The sequence below is a fragment of the Danaus plexippus genome, chromosome 10 (assembly GCF_018135715.1).
Source record: "Danaus plexippus chromosome 10, MEX_DaPlex, whole genome shotgun sequence".
NCBI classification, from domain to species: domain Eukaryota; kingdom Metazoa; phylum Arthropoda; class Insecta; order Lepidoptera; family Nymphalidae; genus Danaus; species Danaus plexippus.
The window spans coordinates 5500126-5525204 of NC_083543.1; the positions used below are offsets into that span (position 1 = coordinate 5500126).

General features: G+C 31.5%; 1 protein-coding gene across 4 annotated transcripts; it reads left to right on the top strand.

Moving 5' to 3' along the window:
• The first annotated feature begins 251 nt into the window (after positions 1 to 251).
• LOC116766683 (PH and SEC7 domain-containing protein) lies at positions 252 to 24411 on the top strand. 4 transcript variants are annotated; one of them, XM_061521566.1, is made up of 20 exons: positions 252 to 594; positions 11892 to 11958; positions 12340 to 12393; positions 12718 to 12799; positions 14005 to 14238; positions 14462 to 14575; positions 14911 to 15019; positions 15180 to 15316; positions 15466 to 15558; positions 15668 to 15759; positions 16145 to 16515; positions 17041 to 17216; positions 17538 to 17731; positions 18042 to 18237; positions 18815 to 18960; positions 19158 to 19284; positions 19740 to 19841; positions 20019 to 20163; positions 20467 to 20583; positions 21403 to 24411. In XM_061521566.1, the coding sequence occupies exons 1-20, from the start codon at positions 460 to 462 to the stop codon at positions 21520 to 21522; spliced, it is 2811 nt and encodes a 936-aa protein (XP_061377550.1). In that variant the 5' UTR covers positions 252 to 459; the 3' UTR covers positions 21523 to 24411. The 4 variants fall into 4 exon arrangements, with proteins under 4 accessions (XP_061377550.1, XP_061377552.1, XP_061377551.1 ...); XM_061521568.1 differs by having other exon boundaries at positions 15189 to 15316; XM_061521567.1 differs by having other exon boundaries at positions 253 to 594; positions 15186 to 15316.
• The last annotated feature ends 668 nt before the right edge of the window (positions 24412 to 25079 follow it).

Here is a 25079-nt window from a genome sequence, read left to right on the forward strand (position 1 = left end):
TTACAACATTTTTGTTTGTGTACTTAAAAAATATTTCATTCTTAATGATATTTTTTACTACCAAATATTGTTTTCAAATTAATTTTTACGATAGGGGAGCTGAGATCATATAGATAGTGGTTATTTTAGAACGGAATTTATCATTTAATATGAAGAGGGTATTATTTCATTTGTAAGTAAAACATTTGGAGAAAGTAAATGCGTTTAACCAGAGATAAGAATAAAATAATGAATATTTAATATATGTATATCTATTATAAATTATATTTGTCATCTGTGCTTGTCTGTTTCTGGTTTCATCGTTTTGCTGGGTGCGTTTGCTATCATACGTTGTAATTATGAATATTTTCATTGGTTTTATTGAGTAATATTCGTCACGTTCGTCCTTTATGAGAAATTGTAAAGTGGTAGAAGTGAAATCCTTCCCAGGATATTGACCAATGCTGCTGTGTACTGAATATGGCTGACGAAAGGCTAGTGGTCCTGAATCGTTGTGACAACTTGGGTTTTGGATTTTCTTTACTCGGCGAAGCCGGTTTGCCTCATATTATTTACGAAATCGAAGAAAATTCTCCAGCTGCTAAGAGTGGTGAGGTGAGTAATTGACATTTATTTCCCCTCGTAAATTATCAGTTCAATAAAGTTTAAGTTACGACAAAATTATATCAAAAAATATTTTAAACATTAATTTTGTTAATTTATCTGTATATATATATATTATAAATAAATCGAGCTTTCTACGAGTTTAATTTATAAGTCCTCAAAGTCATACTTTTAACATGACTGCACAGAAAATATATTATAGAGATAAGAAATCTATAAAAACATTCGATTTTCTACGAAAATATTAACATAAGATTTTATTATAAATTAAGTATGTTTATACTGACACTTTAAAATTTTGTAATAAATTTTACAATAATATTTTACACACTTGTTCTGATAATATTAATTAAACCAACCTTCCTACTGAAGGTAAATTGAATAATACTTTCTACTATAAACTTAACAATCTGTTATATTTATAAACAAAATTTATAAATTTAAATGAATAAAACTTGAAAATCTTAGATCTCATTAAAAGTTATAAAGCTTGATTTTGTCATATATATAATAAAATAACAAATTTCATGTGATCTTTAGGAGTAGATTTCACTAATATTTTATTTTTAATAAACAGTTAAAGAGGTAAAGGTATACATTTGAACATTTTGAAACAAGGATTATTTAAAAAGTATTAATATTACTGGTTCATATAACACAAGCATTACTTAATTTTAATTGATTGGTATTTGTGGCTGTCTATCAAATGGATTTTAATTGCATGACACTTCAGTAGAGATGTTCTAATTTTTTAATAATATTTATAACTAACTTATAATTTTGCCTCCTCTATTTAAGATTATCTGGGAAACATCTTACAGACTTTTAGTAATATTGATCTTATTTTATAATAAGCTTATCGAGGTATATTTAATCAATACAGATCTTTACATATGATACTAAGTTACAAACCAATAATCTACATTCTACATTTTCACTTTATTAGTTAAAAATATTTTTCTTACATTATCAAAGACAGCTCTTGTCTCAGGTTTTTTGTTTTTAGGTTTTGTAAGTTGCCAATACTTTAAATGCAAATTTTTGGTATTATATTAATGTGTTGTTTTTGACTCACAATAAAATCACTTTGGTTTGTCATGAAGTATGTATTATGAAGCTTATAATATAGTATACATTTTATATATGTACATAAAATAAATAAAAGGTTATCTGTGGACTTAGCAATATAAAGTGATGGCGAAAAGTTATGGGTACTTAAATTAGTTTGATGCGACGGATGTAACTATAAAAATATTTTATTTAATGTAAAATTACTTTAAACTATTTGAATTATTGCTATGGAAATATGAAAAAAGATATGTATTTAATGAACTGATGTCTATTAGTTGCGATGTAATTTTAAATAGTTATATATAAGAAATATATTTATTATTCTTCTTTCTTGTTCTTTCTTCATTAAATCCAACAGAAGTAATTAATTAGGAAACTTGTATACAAAAAATATATGCTTTTTTATATGAGTAATGAATGAACCCTGTCATAGTCATGTGCATTTTTAATTATTAAATAATTAATTGACAAGAAACTCTCAGATTTATTGGTGAACATTTTAATAAAAAAATATTTATTTTTGAAGTAAATTATTTAGAATTTTTACTGTTGGATTAAATAACTATCCCTCTACATATAAATTATTATGCTACAATATTAAAAAATCCTTTATTTTACATACAAAAAACACTTATTAAAAAAACTTGAGAATATATTTTATCATAATCTAAGAAACAAACTCAGGAATCATAGACAGAGAAAAGATACGCAAATGATTTTTTCCTATATAAAAATGTTATCTATAATTGTCAAACTAACAAACCTTCAACATTTAAAACATATATATATTCACCCTTTTTTATATTTATTAACCCCGACGTAAAAAAAAGGGGTGTTGTAAGTTTGACGTCGACGTGTGTATGTGTCATTATCGCTATCAAATGGATAAACCGATTTCGATGCGGTTTTTTTATTTGATATCTAGTTTCCTTACAGTGTTTGTTTGTTTTGTTTGGTGAATATCGCTCCAGTGGTCTACGATTACTCGATTAACTAGCAATATAAACGCTAGATGACAATGCGTAGAGGTTTTTTTTTAATTTAATATAATAGCACGCAATTCTGTCAATCTTGATGCGCTTTAAACCTCAATGATACTTTGTAATGTAGAGCACTCTTAAGGCTGACCAGCTCATCAAGTGCTGATAAGATTCAAATCAAGTTTATTAGACTTTTCATTTACTCTTATTAACACATAATACACGCAAGTCAAGATATTAATGTAGTTCCCGTCCGAATTTGGGCAATCTAGTACGGAGTTTGTATTGAGATATACCTATTTGGTGATGATGTTTGCCGTGGTAACTTCAAAAATGTATGTTTTATTTAATGCCATTAAAATGTTAAGATAAATAATGTGTCGTTTGTCATGACTATGATGTAAGCCCATCTTAAAATCAAGGCAGGCAGGCATTTTAAAATGAACGTTTTAATTGAACTCCAATTAATTGAAACGTAATGATATCTAAGATTTTCGACTGTACTCATTCAACGTCGGGATTGTGTAGTAAAAAATATTAAGAAACGCGTAGTACCCGAAAACCTTAATTTCATTTTAATTTAAACATGTGTTACGTTGTACGATTTCTGATGATTTTATCTCGTTTCAGAATTATTCATTTCATTGTAATTAATATAAATTTATTTGAGTTACGTTGTATTAACTGATCCTCACCTGAATAGGATGTGGATTTTCTAATTTTTAGGAGTCGTATTTGAATTTATCTAAACGCATGGAGGATGACGGTTTGAGACCGTTGAATGTTAATAAAGTTTGCATCGTGTGCAACGCTGAGACATTGAGTTGACCTAAATATCAGAATATAAATTAAATAGCGTTACATCGAGCTGCACCAAGATACATCAGTGAATCAACAGCCAAGGATGAGACGGCAACAAACGATATCCCGGATTTAATCTCGAAATCTATCTTAGGATCAAATCAGCGGATCTAATATGCTGTTAAGAGTTTGTAAACCTTCATTAGATAAAGAAAAAAATAGATAAAATGTCGAAATGACTAAGACGTCGAGACGATTGGATGACGCACTGTCTGATCCGTGTGTAACGTGACGTTTGTAACTAATGTCGTAAATTACAACGAAATATTAATATTTACTAGCAGTGGGCGTCTATAGAGATAGGATTAATGATGTAATATGAATTTCAGCACTGCAACGTTACAGTTCACATTGAAATGATAATTAAACACTGAATAATTAAGGCCCGGAGCTTAATAACGGACAATAGTATCAGACGGGGACAATGGTTTCCTCCTCAGAAGATACGCTCCAAGAGATCGTACTTTGTCTCCGTCTGATAGCTAGTGGCGTTCAATATCTTCAACTATGTTTTTCACGAGGCATGCGATGAATTACAAATTACGTACCAAGATTTAGACGCCAATAAAACGCAGCGGTGCCCGTCTGGACTTTACATCACCGCACTGTACTATTACGTTTTGCAATTACTACACTATATATTGACCGAAGTTTTCCGAGATAACAACTTAATAGGTATACGATATATTTTGAAATGTCTGTTAATATAGATGGTATTAATTTAAAATTTTCCGTATAATTTTCAGTTTAGATACGGATCTTATTTTATTTTTTTGGGTATAAATTAATTATATGCATTCTAAAGAAGCAATTACTAATATATAATATGTATATATATAAATGTAATTTGAGTCGTATTAGTCATTCCCTGTCATGAAACCCGACACTAGCCAACCTCATTGGGTCCTCTGGTAAGATCTACTTCCTCACGCTACTTGTAAAATTAGAGCGAACCACTTCAAGAATGGTCGATATCCAGAAAAGGCTTTTATTATTTCATTCATATATCTAGTTATTAATTTTTCTTTATTCCATCACTTTCACGTAGTAGTATTTCTGTTATAATAACACTTAATTTTAATGCTATTAATTTTATCTGGGTATAATTATAGTTTATACTACACTGTTGAAAATAAAATACGATACAAAGTTAATTAGGTTTTATGAAATATGTGTTCAGCTATGTCTTCATGAATTATTCTTGACTTTTGTTTTATAATTCTTTCTACGAAGTATATGAAAATGTATTCCATGCAGCGTATATATGCTATATATATGATGCTATATATGTATATATATAATTTTAACATTTCTTTTAGCTGAACGGAATACAAAAAGAAAAGTTACGTCATTGCAACTCAAACTTTGCCATTGAAAACGTTCAATACCTAATTCAAATACAAGTTAGAAAGTCATTAAAAGTAAAATCTAGCTCTAGCCGGTACACCAGTATCTGCTTATCTAGAAATGCTGCCAGCGCTTTCGATTTTCCAATAACTCATTAGTTATGTCAATCAAGCGAGACGGTGTTATATATCAATATAACCAGCATTATCATAAATACGATCGCAGTGTATGCTGTAGGTAAAGTGTGAGTGTTTGCTCATACTAATTTATTACAAAAGGTATTGGAAATTCTTAAAATGTTATCAATATTTACCGCTGACTGTAGGTACGGTTACGGTAATTGTGGTGAGACAGTTTCATCCGCCCGCCCGTGATCACGGTTGTTGTAAAGTGTAAAGGAAACGAAACGTTGGGATCATGTAATAAAATAATAAAAAAACGCGTAGTGTCCGAAAAACTTAGTTCCATTGAAATCCTGATATGATAGTTCAAACCTAATTAAACGGTTTTCGTTTTGTTGTGATTAATATGACTGTTCTTTACTTTGTTAAAATTAAAAGTGATTTATTCATAAACACACAAACACACATAGACATCACCAATATTTCTGCACTCCTGCCGCTAGTTCGCAATGTAGAACTTAAAAAAATATGAAAAAATAACTTGAGACTGTCTGTGTGTAGTTTTAAATTTAAATACACACCCTTTGTAATTGTTCAGTATCGTGTTTCAGAAGTCCTCGCTTACCTTTAGACGTTTTTAGCTCATATACATGTTAAAATACAATAATATTCTGATTTATATAATTCGCTACGTCGTAGGTCTATCGGAATCCTAGCCGTGACCGTGAAATGTTGCCGTCGAATGGCCAGAATAGAATATTTTTATAGCATATTTGATAACATTCCCAAAATTGCCATATTGGCTTAACAAGCACGAGATGTTTGGAAGCTATTCTTTAGATTTAATTTTAAACTACGGAATACACTGTTAGTGCTATTATTATAAATTAAGATTAAAGTTAACGAGAGCTTTATAACAATAAATTATCGGCTTTGTTTGAATTTCTTCTTTGTTGTTAACTATTTATTAATTGGTGTCTATTTCAGTCTTTCTACTCTCTCTATTCTCGAGTCCCGTTGGTGATATTGGAATAATATAAAATCTTTACCACCGAGTCGTTTTGATTACAAAAATATCAATCAATACTGAAATCGTCTATATAAAAAAATAATATTGATTTATCAGGGATACTGGCAGTATATAACCGAAACGGATAAGTTGTAGTAAAAATGTAAATTAATAAAAAAACTCGATTCATATCCGTTTTTTTTTTTTAATTTATTTGGGTACAGGTTAATTATAAAATGCAATCTATGAAACAATATCTGCTGTCAAATTTTAAGCAACTCTTTTCTATAAAACTATAATACATGAGTGGGGACACGGTAAAAAGTTAGTTATGTTCTGATACTGCATCCTTCCGAGCACTCCACTTGTATAGCGGAAAATTCAGGTCGATGGCTTCCTTTACCGGAGCTCTTGTAGGAAATTGTACTGGAAAATATATAATAATGATCTAGAATGAGATTGTCTTTGTGGTAATACTTATAAAAATGTATTGTATTTATTGTCTCAAGGAAAAATTAAGAAAGGTATTATTAGTAACTCAGTTTTAAATAATAACTCGGTTGTAAAAACTGAATGAGAACTCTTTAAATATATCACATAGCATTAATATAAATTGCTCAGCGGATATAATTGAGGGCTAGGTCACAACTCGACAGGTTACAGCCATACTGGGACGCATCACACTTGATACATGACCCTACAGATGCGTACACGGCAGTCACCGTACTACAAGTTTCGTACTAAAAAAGCGTTACCATTTTATCATTCGTACCTAAATTATTAGCATCACGTACAAAGATTTATTAATGAAAAACTACAAGTTCTCCGTGTGTAATGTGACGATGCAAACTTGTGGTAACACTATATACAATTCCCCCCTACCAAGATCGACCTTGATATGTAAACGATACTTGAACCTCGGTATTATGTAAACTTAGCAATATCAACAACAAAATACAGTAGCAACAAAGTTTTCAACTCGACCTATATGGCATTGTTCAGCCAAAAAAGGGAAATAATAAGTGAAATCGGTTTCCTACTACCATTTTATGATTGTTTCTATTAAAACAATTGAAAATGTATGTTACTTGAAATTAAATATGTCTCCAAGTATTTATTGCTGCGACTTAGTATTTTGGTTTGCGTGTAAGTTTAAAAAAGACACATTTGTTATATATTCCCGTTGTATATAGGTTGAAATTCACAAAATTGTTATTAGTTTGACTATTAAACTATGTATATACTTTGTCACCAAAAATATTATTTCTATTTTAATGATTTACTCGTTATGCCGCCAGTATTTTTGCCATTTTCTATGGTCAATATAGAAAAAAAAATTTTTTTATTATTATTTTGAAATATATAAATTGGAAAATAAATATAAAAATAGGTCGAACAGGTCGACTATTCCGATGTTACAAAGTTTAATCAAATGCAGTTTTTTTTTGAAGCAAAGATCGGAATGCTGAATGAAAGCTAATTGGATCGTGGGCTGGCACGGTCGGAGGTGTAAGAACCGCCCACGACTCCAAGATAAACATTTTCCATCAGCGGGATTTACCGCTTTTCATTTATAATGCCCCATCGACCTGAACAACCTGTCCCTGTGTACTGCGTTACTATTAAGAGATGGTATGGATACTATTGATAGTATTATATAAAGCAAGATTTCTTGAAATATTTATGAAACACCATATGTAGCCATTTTCATAAATATTGAGGACCCATTCATATATTTCATAGTATTAAAAGAAATTTGCTACCGATGATTTATATATTTTAAAATATAACTTTTTTCACTGGATTTGATAAACGTATTTTATTACGTATTTGAGCTTGTACATAACATAATCTTAAATTTATAACAATACTCAGAAGTCTTTCTAGGAAGTCATTTGTAACTATTAAAAATTTCACCAAAAATAATTATATCGGAAATAATTGAAAGTAACGAAAAATATACCCCAAGTTTGCACATCACACTACATACGGAGCGTTAACAGTTTGTCATTCAGAAATCTTTACACATTATAGTATTAACGTAGGTTATTGACAAACGGGAAACGCTTCGTATGAAGTAGGAGCATGCAAAGCATTCGCTATTAATACCTACAGATCAGATATATATATATGTCGTATAAACATTTTAAATCGTATCTTTTTTAATATTTAAAATTGCTTGCCATTTAAATAGTAAATATTATTGTCCTTATACGCACGGAAGTTGACATTAATAAGAAAAATGTACATACTGTTTGTTACTTTTAAATTTTAATCAAGTTTTCGGTAAACATTTTTCGATCAAAATAATTATATTTTTGTCCTTTTTTTTTGGTTCATTATAAGGGCGGTGATGAAATTATGAGAAACACTTAGAAACCTGATAGTTGGTTTGTGGTTTATAGATACGCTTGATTACACACACACACACACACGCTTGCTTATATATTATTTAGGTATTTCTATTTATAATAGATATCAATTAAGGTTTTAATATATAGTCTATATGAAGGTTTTAATATTAATAAAAACATTTTTTTCTACGTATATATTTCTCGATTCTCTCAGTCCGTGCTCTACACTAAGGTCTGTCTATGTGTAACTGAAAAACCATCTAAATTCAGGTGAATGCCTATATTAAGGGTACTGCTCTAAGAAATCCTTGCCATAGTATCGAGAATAGACCAAGTTATATATATCAAAAAATAATTAAAACTATATGTACGTATAATGAGTAATCTCATTTTGATTATTTTACTAAAAGACGTTTAAGATATACCTTATCCGAATCAAAGATGTACGAGATTACTTTTTATTAATTCCAACCTTTCATAACTTGATATGAACCAATAACTATATACGTATATATATTATGTTATATACATAGCAATAAATGTCCGTAAATTTGACTTATTTCCTTAGTAGGACCCGTTAAATTGCTCATTATTTGACAGTCACATTTTATTGCTAGTTTCTACTATTTGCAGGTTATATATATTGTCTATATTGCTAAAAAATAACTGATAAAGATTGTTGTTTTTTGCAGTCATGAAAATGTAGTGATTTTTTTTTGTTGTGATGAAATAATATCTCATTTAATATAAAACGGAATTAACATTGATTTTGTTGTTTTGTGTAGTTAAAAACAAATGTTAATTTTGGTTTATCACTCGGTCTGCGTAATGGTATCTAAGACTTTCTCGAGCATACATTAAAATTAAACTAAGTTTTTCGGATACGATTTTTATTATTTATTGACTACCTACATAATCTCGACGTTACGTTTCCTTTGCAGCAACCGTGATCACGGGCAGACAGATGGAAATGACTTGGCGTGCTTAACCATACTATTTTTTAAAACAGTGTCTGATATACTGTCCCAATAATCTTTGACATGCACATAGCAATACTTATTAGTATGTTTACATGCCTGTTTGTTATATAATTATACACAAACTACCAAACGAATAAATGTTGACAAAAAAATCATATACATGTCACTATAGTAGGCAAATAGTATTTTACTTTTTGTGGGAAAAATTTACTTGGAATTGTGAGGAAAGACGAATGTAAATTCATTATAAATCAGGTTTAAGTGACGATTTTATCTAATATGTAATATACGATTTAGTAACTTAAACGTATCCTTATAAGGATACTTATATAGATAACATTCAAACCGTTATATCAATCAGTATATCAAATAATATACAATATGTTTTTTAGTTAAAGATTTTGCCATCATCAAACGACAATTACTCTTTCTCAATATATCAGGCAACGCCTGCAAGAATTTTATAGAATTGTTTCTTATGAGATGATTGATTATTTAGTTATACATTTTTTATCATATCATTCAAATTATAAATAAATATATTTCAGTTTGTATCATAAATTATATCACTTTCATTTTATCTTTTTTTTGTACACGTAGCGTATTTTTATATACACGTATCGTATTTTGATTTTTTTCATAAAATTTTTCAGTATACACAATTCATATAACTGTTATGCCTATTGTTAATCTAACATATGTAGTAGAGAATGCTTTAATTAATTTAAAAACAAAGGATTTTATCAATTTGATTATTATAAAAATTAATTATATAGAAAAATTTATATAATATATTAAATGGTAAAGGTTATCTAGATTCATTTTAATGTGTAAATTAAAAATAACTTTTGCCCAACTGTTATATAAATTTATTTGTTTTATTTAATTAATTAAATAAAAGTATAAGTGTATGTTACTGATTAAAATATCTCATAACAGAAATGTTACTATCGGGGAATGATTGCCGCCACGGTCGTGATTATTCCGATTTAGTTTTTTTTTATTACTTCAACGAAAGACCATAAGGTTCGTATCATGAAGATATACAAGAAGGTCAAATAGATTTATAAATTTGAAATAACATTTACATATTTTAAAATCGTAATCCTTATTTTAAACTTTCCCGCCATTAAATCGGTTTTCGTAACCGTTGAAATATTTTATTTAATAGGTAATTCTGGTAGATAAGAAAATATACTCAATCGTCCCCTGATTTACTCCCGACGAGTCCAGGTGGAGAGGGCGAGTAATTTCTATTTCCTGCGCCCTTATATAGAGGTTTCATTTAATTTATCTCCTAGCTGCCATTAGCGCTCCCCAGTTCGACTTTGATAACAGTTGTCGGCGAGTGGCGCCGCGTGCGGACGTGTCTCAAGTTAGTCGCCGATTTGCCCGCAGTTACAATACTTGTTTTTCGTCATTACAACTCCGCTTTGTAAAACACATATCTATATTTATCGGAATCAAGTTTTTAACTGCATACCAATAGTGATGTGATCACGTAAATTCTTATAAGGTATTGATGATAACTTATACCGTTTTCGTGTGATATATATGTATATATATTAACATTTTTAAGACATTGTTGACAAATGCGTCATATTCGTCAGCCCGCATAACACGAGAGTAGGGTGAGTCGGCCCTAGATTCGTTCTGTTTTTAAAACGGCACACTTTTTTATTATTTTTTCAGCCAGCGCTCTCGGACTTCACACAATACAGCCAAACGTTAAACATTTGTTTTAAACTCATTTAAAATGTTCATATGAGTGACTAAACAAGCCGCTATATATATAATTGTAAATCGCGTACGTTATTAATTGTTATTATGTTTGTAACGCGTTACTGATTCACATTAATGTGATAACGTCTTAATGGTTCGAACGGTATATGTTATTGTATAATAAATAAGCTTTATGTAGGCCAAATGACACTAATAAGGTTATTGGAATATCATATTTAGAAATTATTTTTAAATTTGACAGTTAAACATTTAGTTGGCGCGCTTTTTACTATTTAATTTACAGTTACATAATTAAGTTGTTTTTGTAGATGAGTTTATTATTTATTCATGGATAGTACATAATAAATTTAAAAGATGAAACTAAAGCTTTCTTTTATGAATGATGCATAAAATTAAAATAAATATTAAGTATTATATGTAGTTGTGTGAACCGTTTGTGGTAATGCGATAAGCCCTCTCAGAAATGCCGATTATATTATAATATGAATGTCAATAAAGAACAACTCGCAATTGTCCTTCGTTATAGAATAAAAATTTTCAAATGATTTATTTGTTGTGCTATTTAATTGTCGATATACTCGTGTGCTATACTTTTTTTTAATTTAATTTAATATTTTATAAAATGAGTAAGCTTTAAATAAAGAAATGCAAAAAGGATTTTCTTAAAAAGCTATATGTTTCTGCGTCTTATAGGAAGCAGTAGAGTATTTTTGGTTTGGTTGTTACAAACTATTATAATAAATGGTTGTTATTAAAAAAAAATTAAAAGGCGATACATTAAAGTAGTGGCGAAACGTAATCAGAGCGTTCCTCAATTACAGGTTGAGGTTGGTGATGTATTGCTCAAGGTCAATGGAACTGATGTCAACAGGTTCAGCACACGCGAAGGTAAAGATTCAGACAGTGAATATACATACAAACATACTGTAATATTACATATAGTATATATAGCAGCAGTGGCTTTACAGTTTATATGTATACTTGGAAGATTTTTTTACTGTATTAGAAATAGATTAGATTTAATATTAATGGCATATCGATCAATATTAATATTTAACCAATCTCACTGTCATCTCACGCTTCACTTCGCAAACACGCTATCGATTGATTCACATTTTAGAATAACTTCAAAACAAATGCTACTTATAAAATTTACGTACTTATGTAAAAAAAGATCGAAATTTTTATTACTATGTTATTCATTATAAACTATACTATATAATTATATTTAATTTTTAATTTTTTTTACTCAAGAAAATTCTTTTACAGTCTTAAAATGCTTACGACTGTCGGCGGATCCTGTGACTCTTCGTCTCAAAAAAGGTGAACGTTTCTTAAACTGATAATCTGTGTGTTTGAGTAAGTTCGTTGATATTCGATATGTTGCGGTCGCTTGTAATTCTTGTATCCCCAGCGGATCGGTCTAGTTCACGAAATAAATCGAACAAATGGGAGTGGCTGGGAAGTTTATAGCAGAATATACCAGGGGATATTATATGGAGTACACTTTACCATTAATATTTAATTAAACAGAACAGGGTTGTGTATAGATAGCTTTATTTAGTTGCACAGCAGTCTGTATAGTTGAGGATATTCTTTTATTATACGAGTGTGATAAGCTCAGTTTTAATTGGTATTTTGTTATAGATCCTCAGATCAAAGCGAACGTGCGACGCTATCTCTCATCCGGCGAGAGACGTTCTAGCGGGCCGCGTATCAAACAAGATAAGTATGTATTGTTAAAATTAAACTATGCTATGATAAATTTTATATTAGCGTATGTTTATTTCCGTTCAGTTTATTTCCGTTAGCCCCCGTGTTGTGTCGTATCCGATCGACCCCTCCGAGTCTTGACAGTTGATATCCGAAGTCGATAAGCGATTTCTGGTGCCATATGTCTCCCAGACACCCTCGCCCCCAGCAACCGGGGCACGGTCTCTACGGCTGGCTATAAAGTTACGTTGTGACGTATCGTTAATGACATTAACGGCGGTACGGCGTACGCGGACCGAGTTAAAATTCTTCGCGTCATATTAATCACGCTCATGATTTTAGCTTTCACCTGAGTTTTGAGCTAAATTAAATTTTTGCTCGTTTCGCTCGTATCCCCAGTAGGAAGGTTCGAGCGATTAAATTCGCTGACCCAGCTTCAACTGTAATGATATGAACCTAAAGTTGATAGTAATTTTATAACGTTCCATTGATATGATTATACTATTATACTAATGTATTGCCAAAGTTTATGTTAATGTACGTATGTTGTTTCTTTCTCTTTCACGCAAAAACCACTCAACTGATTTTTAAAAAGCCAAATAGATATCTAGTATAATACATACATGTATTTCAAAAAGTAATATAGTAAGTTAGTTGTTTTATATTAATCAGATATTTTGTTTTCAATAAAAATGTGAAATACAAAAACGAACAGTTAGGCGATCTATTGTTTTTATTTCCTATCAATGTAATCAATGTTTTATATTAAACAATATTAATATGCAACCTTTCATAATAACTGTATGTTTTATTGCAATTCATATAAAATATATTTGATACATCGGTATTCTGTTAGGAACGTTCATTATACTTAGATACTGTTATTCTAGGCGACGCCTTCACAGCTTCCTTGTACTGTAATTTATAACTCCAACTAAACAGCATTCCAAGCACGTGTATCACTTTGTTCATTAAAATTTAATTATCGGTATGTTAATGTATAAAAACATATTAATTTACGCGAATCAATAGAATTAATATAGAAAATACGTGTAGATAATTATAAAAAATTATACTCACGGAAGGATTGCTTATGTTTTTTTTTCTCTACATTACGGTAATTTAAAAAGTAGAAAAATATTTTAGCTTTACAATTTATATTAATATTTCTTGTAAGTCGAATTAAATGAAATCATTATTTAAATGAATCATTGCATACAGATGTGGATCGCCTCCGTCTAGTAATTCGAACAGCTCGTCTAGTTCGTCGAACGGTCTAGCTCGGTCTGGCGAGAGCTGCGAGGCGCTGATCGAAGACCGGTCTGACAGACCGAGACTCACCCAGCCGAAGTTCGAGGCCTACATGATGACCGGCGACCTGATGCTGAACCTCTCCAGGGTTGAACACCCACATCATAATCACCACGCGCCCACACACCGCACACACTATCATAGGTCAGTTTGTAACATTATATTTCTAACATAAATATATATCGTTTTAAAATTATAACCAAATATTTTAATTTATTAAAGAATAACAAACAATTCCTAGGTTATATGGAAAGCGGTCAATGATGTTATATGCAATATTATTATGAGAAATTTTCGCTTATTGGATACTTTATTTTGTCGTTTGACAATATTCTTATAATTGTTATATTTTATCTTTTTTTCGCAGATATAATTCAACCCCAGCCTCCCCTAGTGAAAACCGTCTAGCTGCTCGTGTGGAACTAACACAGAGGCACAACTCATCACCTAACACCGGCCTATCGGATCATGCGAGTAAAATGTGTGTATTAAAACTGAGGATATACTATATAAGAAAAATATCCGTATATCAATAAATAAATGTGTGTGGAGTCCCTCCGCGCGGAAGAAGTAACATATTAATGTTGGAATGAAAACAGGGAGGGGGGGTAAAAATGATTTTTAAGGATTTTTTTGTGTTTCTTTTAGACAAACTTTATTAACATTACTTACGAGTCACAATTGATGGCCCGCATGCGGTCGAGCGCCAGGCATTCCCTCTCGCTCTGTCTCTTCTCCCCCTCCCCTCATGGTCGACAAAATCTACTTGGTAATTAACACATAATTAATGATATTACTACACTAAATTTTGTTCAGGTTCAACTCCCAGCCGGCATCTCCAGCTGGTGGTAATACCTCATCAGCTGAGTCCGCTACAAGGACCCAGCACATCGTCAGAACATCCAGATCCGAAGATCACTTACAGGTAGAGACAGCTACACTTATATGCGTCATATAGGGCCAACGAAACGTAAATATGTACAACAATATCAAATTATGCATTAAAAAAAACGATTTATTTACATTGTTTATCTAGTTTCGTTGGCCTTACACAACATTTAGCGGATGTATAGATGTATGTCAAGTTTCAGAAGGAATCGTCTTTGAGCGCGGTAGCTGTTGATATGGAAGAGGATGTGACGTCATCGCTCAATACACTATTGGACGCTCGGCCGGATTCCGCCACGCCAGGACCTCGCTCGGATTCCGACGAAAGAGACAGGTTCATAAAATAATCACTATTGGAACATATATGAAGAATAAGGCTATTTAAATATATATTATGTTGCTTACAATTACATTTAATCTAGTACACGATCGAATAATACGGAAATGTTTATATACTTATATATAATTGTTTGAAAATTCCAGGATTGTATGGACGTACAATGCCCCGGTGTCGCAATGTAACGGGTCGGCCGCGACATCAAATTCTACCTCCATATCAGATGGGATGTCACAACGGTGAATACATACATTAAACTATTATAATATACAGTTTTCTGAAAGAAAGTTAGAATAACATTCTACTTTCATATATATATATATATATCATTTCTATGTGTATCTTCAGGTCTTCATCCCCGTTGTCGCCAACATCAGCGTCGTGGTCGGCGCTGTCACCACCTCACCGCGCACCCCCCCTACCACGAGCACCACTCAATGGTACCACCACATAAATCATACCACAGAAACTGCTCAAACTAATACAAATTAGAATATCAATGTACTCTCACAGTAGAAGACATCACACAATTCATTAACAAGAATGACATTTGGCCTGTTCAATATTAAACTTTATATAGAGATGTCAAGTAAAACTACGTAGACTATTTAGACTTTTAGATAGATCTTTTTCCTTACCACTAGTTGACATCATCAGACAGACAGACAAACAGACAGTTTCCATTCATTAGTCCTCGTATATGTTAGTATCAACATTGGTATATTAATGTAAAACTGGATGCTGTTAAGTTTAAAAACATACGATGGGTTAGGATAATGTTTACTAATTATATTTTATCTACATTTAATGCGCATCAATTTCCAGGCGACATGAGTTTATCGGAGGCTGTCTCAAACATATCGAGCCCCGATTTCCAAGACCAGGACGACATGTTCGAAACGGGTCGGGAGTGTCCGAGAATGGAACTGTCCGACCCGTCGGACTCGGACTCCACGATACTGGTGTCTGAGCCGTGTCACAAGAGAGCCAAGTCGAACTCCACGTACTCCACGGAACACGGGAGTGACGTCACCCTCAACGGCGACCACAGCAAGGAGTACAGAATAGTCATACAGGTCAAAGGTCCGGACAAACAGAACAACTCCAACGACAACGTCAACAATAATAATAACACGAATTACGCACAAAATGGCAAAGAGAACGGGCACAGCTCGCCCGAAAATCAAGGTTATCAGGTGAGGTGAATGTTTGTTCTGGATTTTTTAAAATAAATGTTGATATATTATGTTTTTTGCTTACTTTTTATAACACGAATCATATACATTGAGACTTTGTACGCCTGGTCTATGTCTATCGAGCTCTAGTTTCATAACTTCATCAACATTTTACGTAATTGATCTTAATTTATCAATTATTATTGCTGGTAACTCCATGGCTTGGCCTAAAAGTAATTTATTCCTTGCTTCACTGAAATGGTCAAATCAGCACATGCTTTTCATTCATAATTTCACGTAATTTTATTTGATATTTTTGTTTCTTTTCACTTTATAATGAATAAATCTAGTAATAGAAAAGCTACTTTAAAAAAAAAAATGAAACTAATGTTTTCGGTTTACTAAGCGTTTTATAATTTTTAAAAATTGATAACGGTCGCTGCCAAGTAACGGAAACGTCGGGAGTGTGTAGTTTTAAAAAATCTATGTTTTAAAATATTAGCCATGTACGAATAGTAATAATGATGTTTAATGTTGTGTTTTCAGGAGCTGTGCAGTGGTTCGGACGCTTGTTCTGATGACGGGTCAGACGGTGATTCGCTCCACTCATTCCACTACAGTCCGAAGGCAGTGGACATACCTTCAGCTGAGAGGCTTGCGAAACGACTATACAATCTAGACGGTTTCAAGAAATCCGATGTTTCTAGACATTTAAGTAAAAAGTTAGTATTAGGATTCAATAAATAAAATATCTATGACTCTATAAAAAAAAAATATGTTTAACTATAAATCGATAATAAAAAAAAATACATTATAAAAATATACTATGGTTGATCTACATAAAACTGTATTTTAAATAAAATTAGACCTTACATGGCAAAAACATATATTAAACAGGTCTTTAAAGATCTCTTCATTATCACCATATTATAAATTAAAGAAAAGGTTATATACCAAAAAAAAATGCTATTAATAATTAGGAAAAATATATAATCTGAACACCCTATATAGTCTATACTAATAATATACCCTGTCTTTTCCAGCAATGATTTCTCCCGCGCCGTGGCGGAGGAATACGTGAAACATTTCGAGTTCGCCAACACTACTTTAGACGAAGCGCTACGAGCGTTCCTCGCGCGGTTCGCTCTCAGTGGAGAAACTCAAGAAAGAGAACGAGTCTTAGTTCATTTCTCACGACGGTATTTAGAGTGTAACCCGGGAGCGTTCAATTCACAAGGTACATACAGATAGTTAAAGAAGCTGTTTGAAATCAGTTAATAACATAGCTCTATTCTATATATATAAACAGTTCCTTTGGTAAAAGTTTGTAGCCTATATGTAAGAAGATTAAAAAACGTGTAGTTGCAAAGAAACCATTCTATCCTATTTTGTATTTAATCATTAAAAACTTAGCAAAATTTCGTAAATCAAAGATTTTTTTATTGCTTTATTAGCGTTGTCTTTTATGAAGTTTTTATTGTTTCAAAAACATGATTCCGTATAAATGTAACAAAAAAGTAACGATAATATTTATCTGTATGTTCCAGATGCCGTTCACACGCTCACCTGCGCGATAATGTTACTTAACACAGATCTCCACGGCTGCGGAGGGACGTTCAGGCGCATGTCGTGCGCCGAGTTCATTGATAACCTGGCTGATCTTAACGACGGCGAAAACTTCCCTAGAGAAACATTAAAACACTTGTACCACGCTATACGGAACCAACCGCTCCAATGGGCGCTGTTAGTATACTGTATCATAATAATAAAATATAAAGTTATGTATAAACCCATAATATAATATTTGTACATTGATATTTTGCTATTTGAAGATCTAATATAGATTTAGATTTGAAAAACTACCAATGATGATATTGGCCGCGTGAAATATTCACTTCATTCATACCTTATTTATACAAGTATTATGGAATGTCCATTTATTGGATCAAAAAACATTTAGTTTTTTTCGATAAACATTAATTTACCGTTTTGGAAACAAACTGACGATTGACTAAAACTAAATCATGTGTCATATATATTAAACGAGATCAAAGAATGATATCTTTTTTATGTAATATTTTTACAAGTATGAGAAGAAACTTCTTAGCTTTCCATGGATTCAGACGCGTGTGCTGGGTCCATCGCGTTGCAGGGAGAGGAGCTTCGACAGTATCTGGGACTTGGGACCCAGGTGTAGGTTTAAGGGCTCCTACCTATGTCGCGTTAAAAGCTCACCTCCACCACCCATGCTCCTCTCCCTACCTAACCTAATATTTGAAATGACTTATATTATATTTACTTATGACGAATTCATCCTCAGGGACTCTGAAGCAACAAACGAGATTCGGACCGCCCCCGCCGTTGGCAACAATCCGTTCCTCGACTTGCCGGACCAGAGCCGCGCGGTCGAGTACAAGAAGGGTTATGTCATGAGGAAATGCTGTTACGACGCTAACGGAAAGAAAAGTGAGAACTACAGCACAACTATAGTAGTATAGAACTCAGTGTTATCATACCTTCACTCATAGATCTGCGATGAACCGACCAATAAACGTTGGCCAATGAATATATATAGCTTACATGTCTTTATTTACTTAGTGTATGCATACTTTTTAAACTTATACTTACTAACAAGCATTATAATTTTTTTCATTATACCCCAGCTCCATTCGGCAGACGTGGTTGGAAGATGTTCTACTGTACGCTGCGTGATCTAGTCCTTTATCTGCACAAAGACGAACACGGCTTCCGACGGAGTCAGATGTCAGATAACCTGCACAACGCTATAAGGTATGGAAAGTTTTAAGAATACCCTCTGTTTGACAAAAAAAATTATAACGTATATATTTTGTTTTGTATTTAAATTTTAATACTTTTCATTAAAATGACCTTAACTTTTATTCAAATTTATCAATGTCATTATTTTTACTTTTAAATATAAATCTTTATTTGTATTTGAACTTAAATATTCTTATTATTTAAGTTAATTTCACGTCAATGAACCGTTTTTTTTAATCTCATCCCTCTATTAATTATATTGAAGAATTAACCTTTGAGGCATTTTTTCAAAGAAAAATTTCGATTGGGGAATTTTTTGGCTTATACAGTAATTTACATAGCAAAAGAGCCAGAGGCAGAGGTTATTCCTTAACAAGAAGACTACTCGATATTATTATAGAATCTGTCAGTTAAAATATTAGATGATATTTTTTATTTGTAGGTAAAAAAAAATATTACTCTTTCAGAATACATCACGCCCTGGCGACTAAAGCCACAGATTATACAAAAAAACAACACGTGTTTAGATTGCAAACTGCTGACCAGGCCGAATACTTGTTCCAGACGAGGTAATAAAATGCCATACTTTTATGTTACTGTCATTTTAAATTGCACTAAATTTAACTCGTCAATGTTTTTAAGGAACATTTTTTTTTTGTAGTCATTGTAGATTTTGTGTTTCTATTTAAATAGAGTTTGCTTATTTGTTCATATTTGAGGAATCTCATTGTTTTGTTTATCCTCAGTGATTCAAAGGAGTTGTGCTCATGGGTGGAGACGATCAACTTTGTATGCGCGTCGTACTCAGCCGCGCCTCTGGCTGGCGCTGTCGGCTCGCAAAGGAAATTCCAAAGACCACTGCTGCCTTGTACTCACACCAAACTTTCCATGGTAAAAATATTATGTTGTGTATATCTAGATAAATAGACGGACAATATGGATTATCGCTACCTATATATCTTTAGATGTACAAATGTCTCTGTAGGGAAAAATTATATGAGAGAAGTTAATAGGATATTTAGGATAGTCCTACAATAACAACTAGCAAGCTTAGTTTTTAAAGTAATAATAATAATAAAACATTTTACCTAAGACCCTTATAGTAATAGAATTATTTGGTTCAGATAATTATATCAATAATCAATTTCTATGACTTAAACGGTATGATTATAATATATATAATTTTATATCCAGCGAGAACAGCTAGCGGAGCACGAGGAGCGCGCTGCCCGTTTAGAGGAGGAATTGGCAGCGTTGAGACTAGCCAGAGATCCACACAGCAGGGACAAAGATCATTACCTCGTGCACGAGGTAATATATAACCCTTAATTACTACTTCCATCAACACATTTAAATGAAACTAATAGGTGTCGGTTACTTTGTAGCAGCCTTGATCACGGCAGATATCTCGACGGCCAGTTAAAAATAATAAAATACGGGTAGTAATTCGAAAATATTAGTTTCATTTAACTGAATACTCGCGACAGTTTGCCGTCAACGCCCGTCAAAGAAATTCAAATGTTCCTTAATACATTATACGCAACTGAGATGAGTGCTACGTTCAGGGTGTTGTATTTATTATATTTGTTCTTGATGCAATAGTCATAGTTTAATTATAAAATTGAAAGGCTTAATAATAATAATATTTTTGTCTTAATGCAAATAATTTTTAGTTGATCAACACAATGGTATTTAATGAAAATACACAAAGTATGTAGTTATTAATAAAATTATTGACAGTAATTATTGAAACAGTCAATTCACTAAAAGATAATATATGAATTCACATATCCCTAATCAATAATGTATCATATAGGTATTCAGACACTGAGTTGTCTCCGAGTTGTTATAAATAACACATTCAGATTAATGCTAAACGCGAATCATACCTTTCATATTCAAGCGATAATGATTATTTAATATTTTTGGGTTATACGATAAACGGTAAATATAACAAATTTAGTAAACAACACATCATTAAAAACTGTGATTCTCGTTTTTTGTATAAAATTGTGTTAAAGGGGGGCTTTATGCATAAGCGACTTCTCTGAAGGATATAATTATAATAGCTTTGACAGTAACCAGTTATATAAAAAAAATTGTTCTTATTTCTGATCAACGTCATTTCAGATAAAGAGGTATCGAACATACGCGTATGTGATGCGTACTCGTGGTGGCGGCATCGGCGCTGAGGAGAACGCGCCCGCGCTGCCCGAGCGTCCTCACAACCCTCACCACGCGCCGCCCTGACGCGCCATGGGCCTGTTCGCGGCCTGCGTACTATGATGCTACCCGCGCGCACCACGCTAGTACGACAGTCTGCCCAGTACAAAAGTTATTATGATAAATAACATGGTACACGGGACGAGATGTCGATTGAAAACGTGTCATGAACAACTAACGTGGTACGCGGGTGCGTGATATTCATGCATGAATAAACTATGTTGATTAGATCGTGTGTGATAAGTGTGGACTACATATGATTCTATCTGCCTTATACAAGTTACTCACACTTGGCTTTACTTGCTAAAAGTGCATCATACGTGTTATAAATGAAAGTAAAACCAAAGTGATGGCATCCCCACCTAATCTTCAAGTGATTGGATAGCGAATGTTTCAGTTTGACATCACACTATCGTCTTTTTTATTCTAAAGTAATCTCAAATAAAACTAAGTCAACTATCTGAACGAGACTCCCTGTACCTATTATTACACATATTATTTGGTAACCATTGGTACTCGGTAGTGGGTTAAAATTATAGGTTAAAGTATAACAATCAGTGTAAATAATTTGACACAAAGTGATTTTAAAAAATTTTAAAACTATTGTATAGCTAGTCTATTTGTCTTCAGTGGATGACGCTTGGTACAGTTGTGAACACAAACTCATTGTATTCTATTAAAAATGCCTAATGATTCTGATTAAATTGATACAAATTATATAATACATTTACTAGCTGCGTTTTCAGTTTTTGTATGTCAATTGCTGTGACAATATGATTTACGCTCAACTCATTCAGTTATTGCACCACTGTAGATGTAAGCTCTTATTAATCTGAATAGCGATAGTTAAGTCAAAAGTAAAAAAGTATTGGAAGATTTTAAGGTTTGTTAACAAAATATAACTGTCTAATACTTTGATGGAGATGTAATGATAGTGATCACATAACTATGTATATGTATATCTTAATCTCCCATTGGCTTATTTACTTATGAATTTGATGCCGCAATTGTCTATCTGTTGACCATAAGACTGACTGATACTCACCAAACATTCCATTCCCCTAAATGCTTCTAGCATCATATCGATTACTTTTATTGTCGAAGGAGGTTAATGAAAAGTAAGTCAATTCGGATTTGAGTAAATAGAATGGAATTGGTGGTTGTTGTAACAAAAATATGATTATTATAGAACTGTTTGAACTCACAATGGATTTTAATGTTGCTCATAGCCTAAGTTTGTCATTTACTTTTGTAAACAATACAATAATGCTTGTACGGGTCACATTAGGCAAAAAAATAATGTAATCTAAAGTTATAACTTACTGTTAAAGTATATTCATATTCTTAAATTATTTAATTTGGTCCAAATTATAATTCTTTGATTGAAAATTGATATGATGTTACTTTGAGAACTGTTAATTTGCGTGGACATAATCATAAAATACACTAAATTTGTTCTTTCTGTGACAAATAACTTAAAAGCTATTTGGTACTATATAGTGTTGAAAAATCTGGTAGCAACGTAATATCCGTCAGTAGTTTCAGATAAAATTCACAGATCTAGTCTTGTCTTCCTTAAATATGTAGTTTTAAAACTAATATCCCATGTTTTGAAACTTTGCTAAGAAAATTACAAAAATTACTTCACCATTAACTAAACAAAATACAAGTATGTAATGTATTTGTCTAAATCAAAAAATTAAAAAAAATTATGAATGGGTAAGCTAAGAGTAATTCGCCCCATCATATTGATATTCTTAATGTGAATTTGTAATGCTCTAGAAGTTAATCCTAAGTAAACATTAGTATTAAACTATCAGATAAATTTATTTATTATGTGAATGACCCGATTGAGAAAAGTTCAGTGCGAGTGATTAAACCGATAGTATGTTATGCTTTAATTATTATCTTAAATTTGAAACTTTATAAAAAAAAGCTTCTCTACAGTTTGTGAAAATTGTTAATCATTCCATGTAAAATCAGTAATATGTATAGATGCAAACAGAGTTGTATTAAAAATATTTATTTTGTCAATCATGCTCGAATGCTTTATAGGTTCGTTATTTCTTACTTTGGCAGAATTTATAACATTATATGTAGATTCTAAAGTATTGAGACTGATAAATGAAGTAATTTATTTCTATGTATCAACCAGTGTCAAATGTTGGGCTCTAAAGACTTAAGCATCAGCTCTCGATGCGCCGAGTGATTGTATCGTTATATAAGTATTAAAAACTTTTAAATACACTGCTAGCATAAAATATAACAAATTATTAATATATATATATATATATATATATAATATATATGTAAAATTTTTGAGCAGTGCACCACTTACTTTTGTATATTTTCATTTTATTTGATACATATTATATACTTTGTGTTAAATCCGTAAAGGTGATTTTAATTTTCGCAAGATTCTGTTGCATTTACATATTAAATATTCCAAAGTGTTATTGTAACCGAATTTTTTTTACACAGTTGGTCTATAATCAAAAATCATTTATATAACTCTGTGAAATACTAAAAAATTAATATGATTCACTCAATGTTCTGAAGTACAGGTGTGATTAAAATTTACAAGTTAATTAAAGTGTTACACTTTTTACTATACATAATGTTAACTTTCTATACCGAGAAATCTACATGTACTTGGATCATATCAACATTGCCTTCAATGCAATCAAGAATCTTGAGCAAAATGGACAATACAAAGTAATGTATTGATAAAAGTCAATCTTATAAACGAATCAAAATAGTTATTTGTTAAATATTTTGTCATGTAATCATGTAAATAGTTTTTTTTTAGTTTTTATTTACAAGTTACTTTTATTTTTTTTTATTATTTACTGAAATGTATAGTTGGATTAGTTTTATTTTGTTTTAAATAAAATGTTTGCCTTGAGCTTGATGAAATGTGTGCTTTTTTTAAGTGGCTATTAAAATAGCATATTTACATACTGACATACATACATATATAAATTTGTGGGGTTATATGAATTCATTCACAACAAACACATTACAAACATATCCTTACAAGTGATTGAGGTCTTCCTTGATTTGTTTATAAACATTAACGTTATAAAAAGATTTTAATTCCATAATGTCATGGTGGTCTTACATTCGCCATACACCATATTTATTGATTCTGCCAATGAAAAAAATCAATCAGAAAGAATTGCAGTGCAATAGAAAACTGGTATGTAAAGGTGACTTTCAAATCATTAAAATTGCTGTAACATAGCTATACGTTCTAAATTTTGATTATGTCAGTTTTGATAGATGCAAATAAAACTTAAGATGTGACCTAATCATACAACTCAAAGGGCCTATATAAAAACACATAGTTCCATTTTGTATGACTGACAAAATTTTTGCATCAATCATACAGCCAAGAAAGACGTAGAATAAAAAATTTAGGTTAAATTTGTTACGTTTTTTTTTTGGTTATACTCCTTTTAATATATAAATTATTACCTTCTTTATAATTTCATTGACATTCAAATTAATTATCCATTACAACTTTATTAAATAACAAATATTAAAACTGCTCATAAAATATTTGTATAATTTGAATACCTACT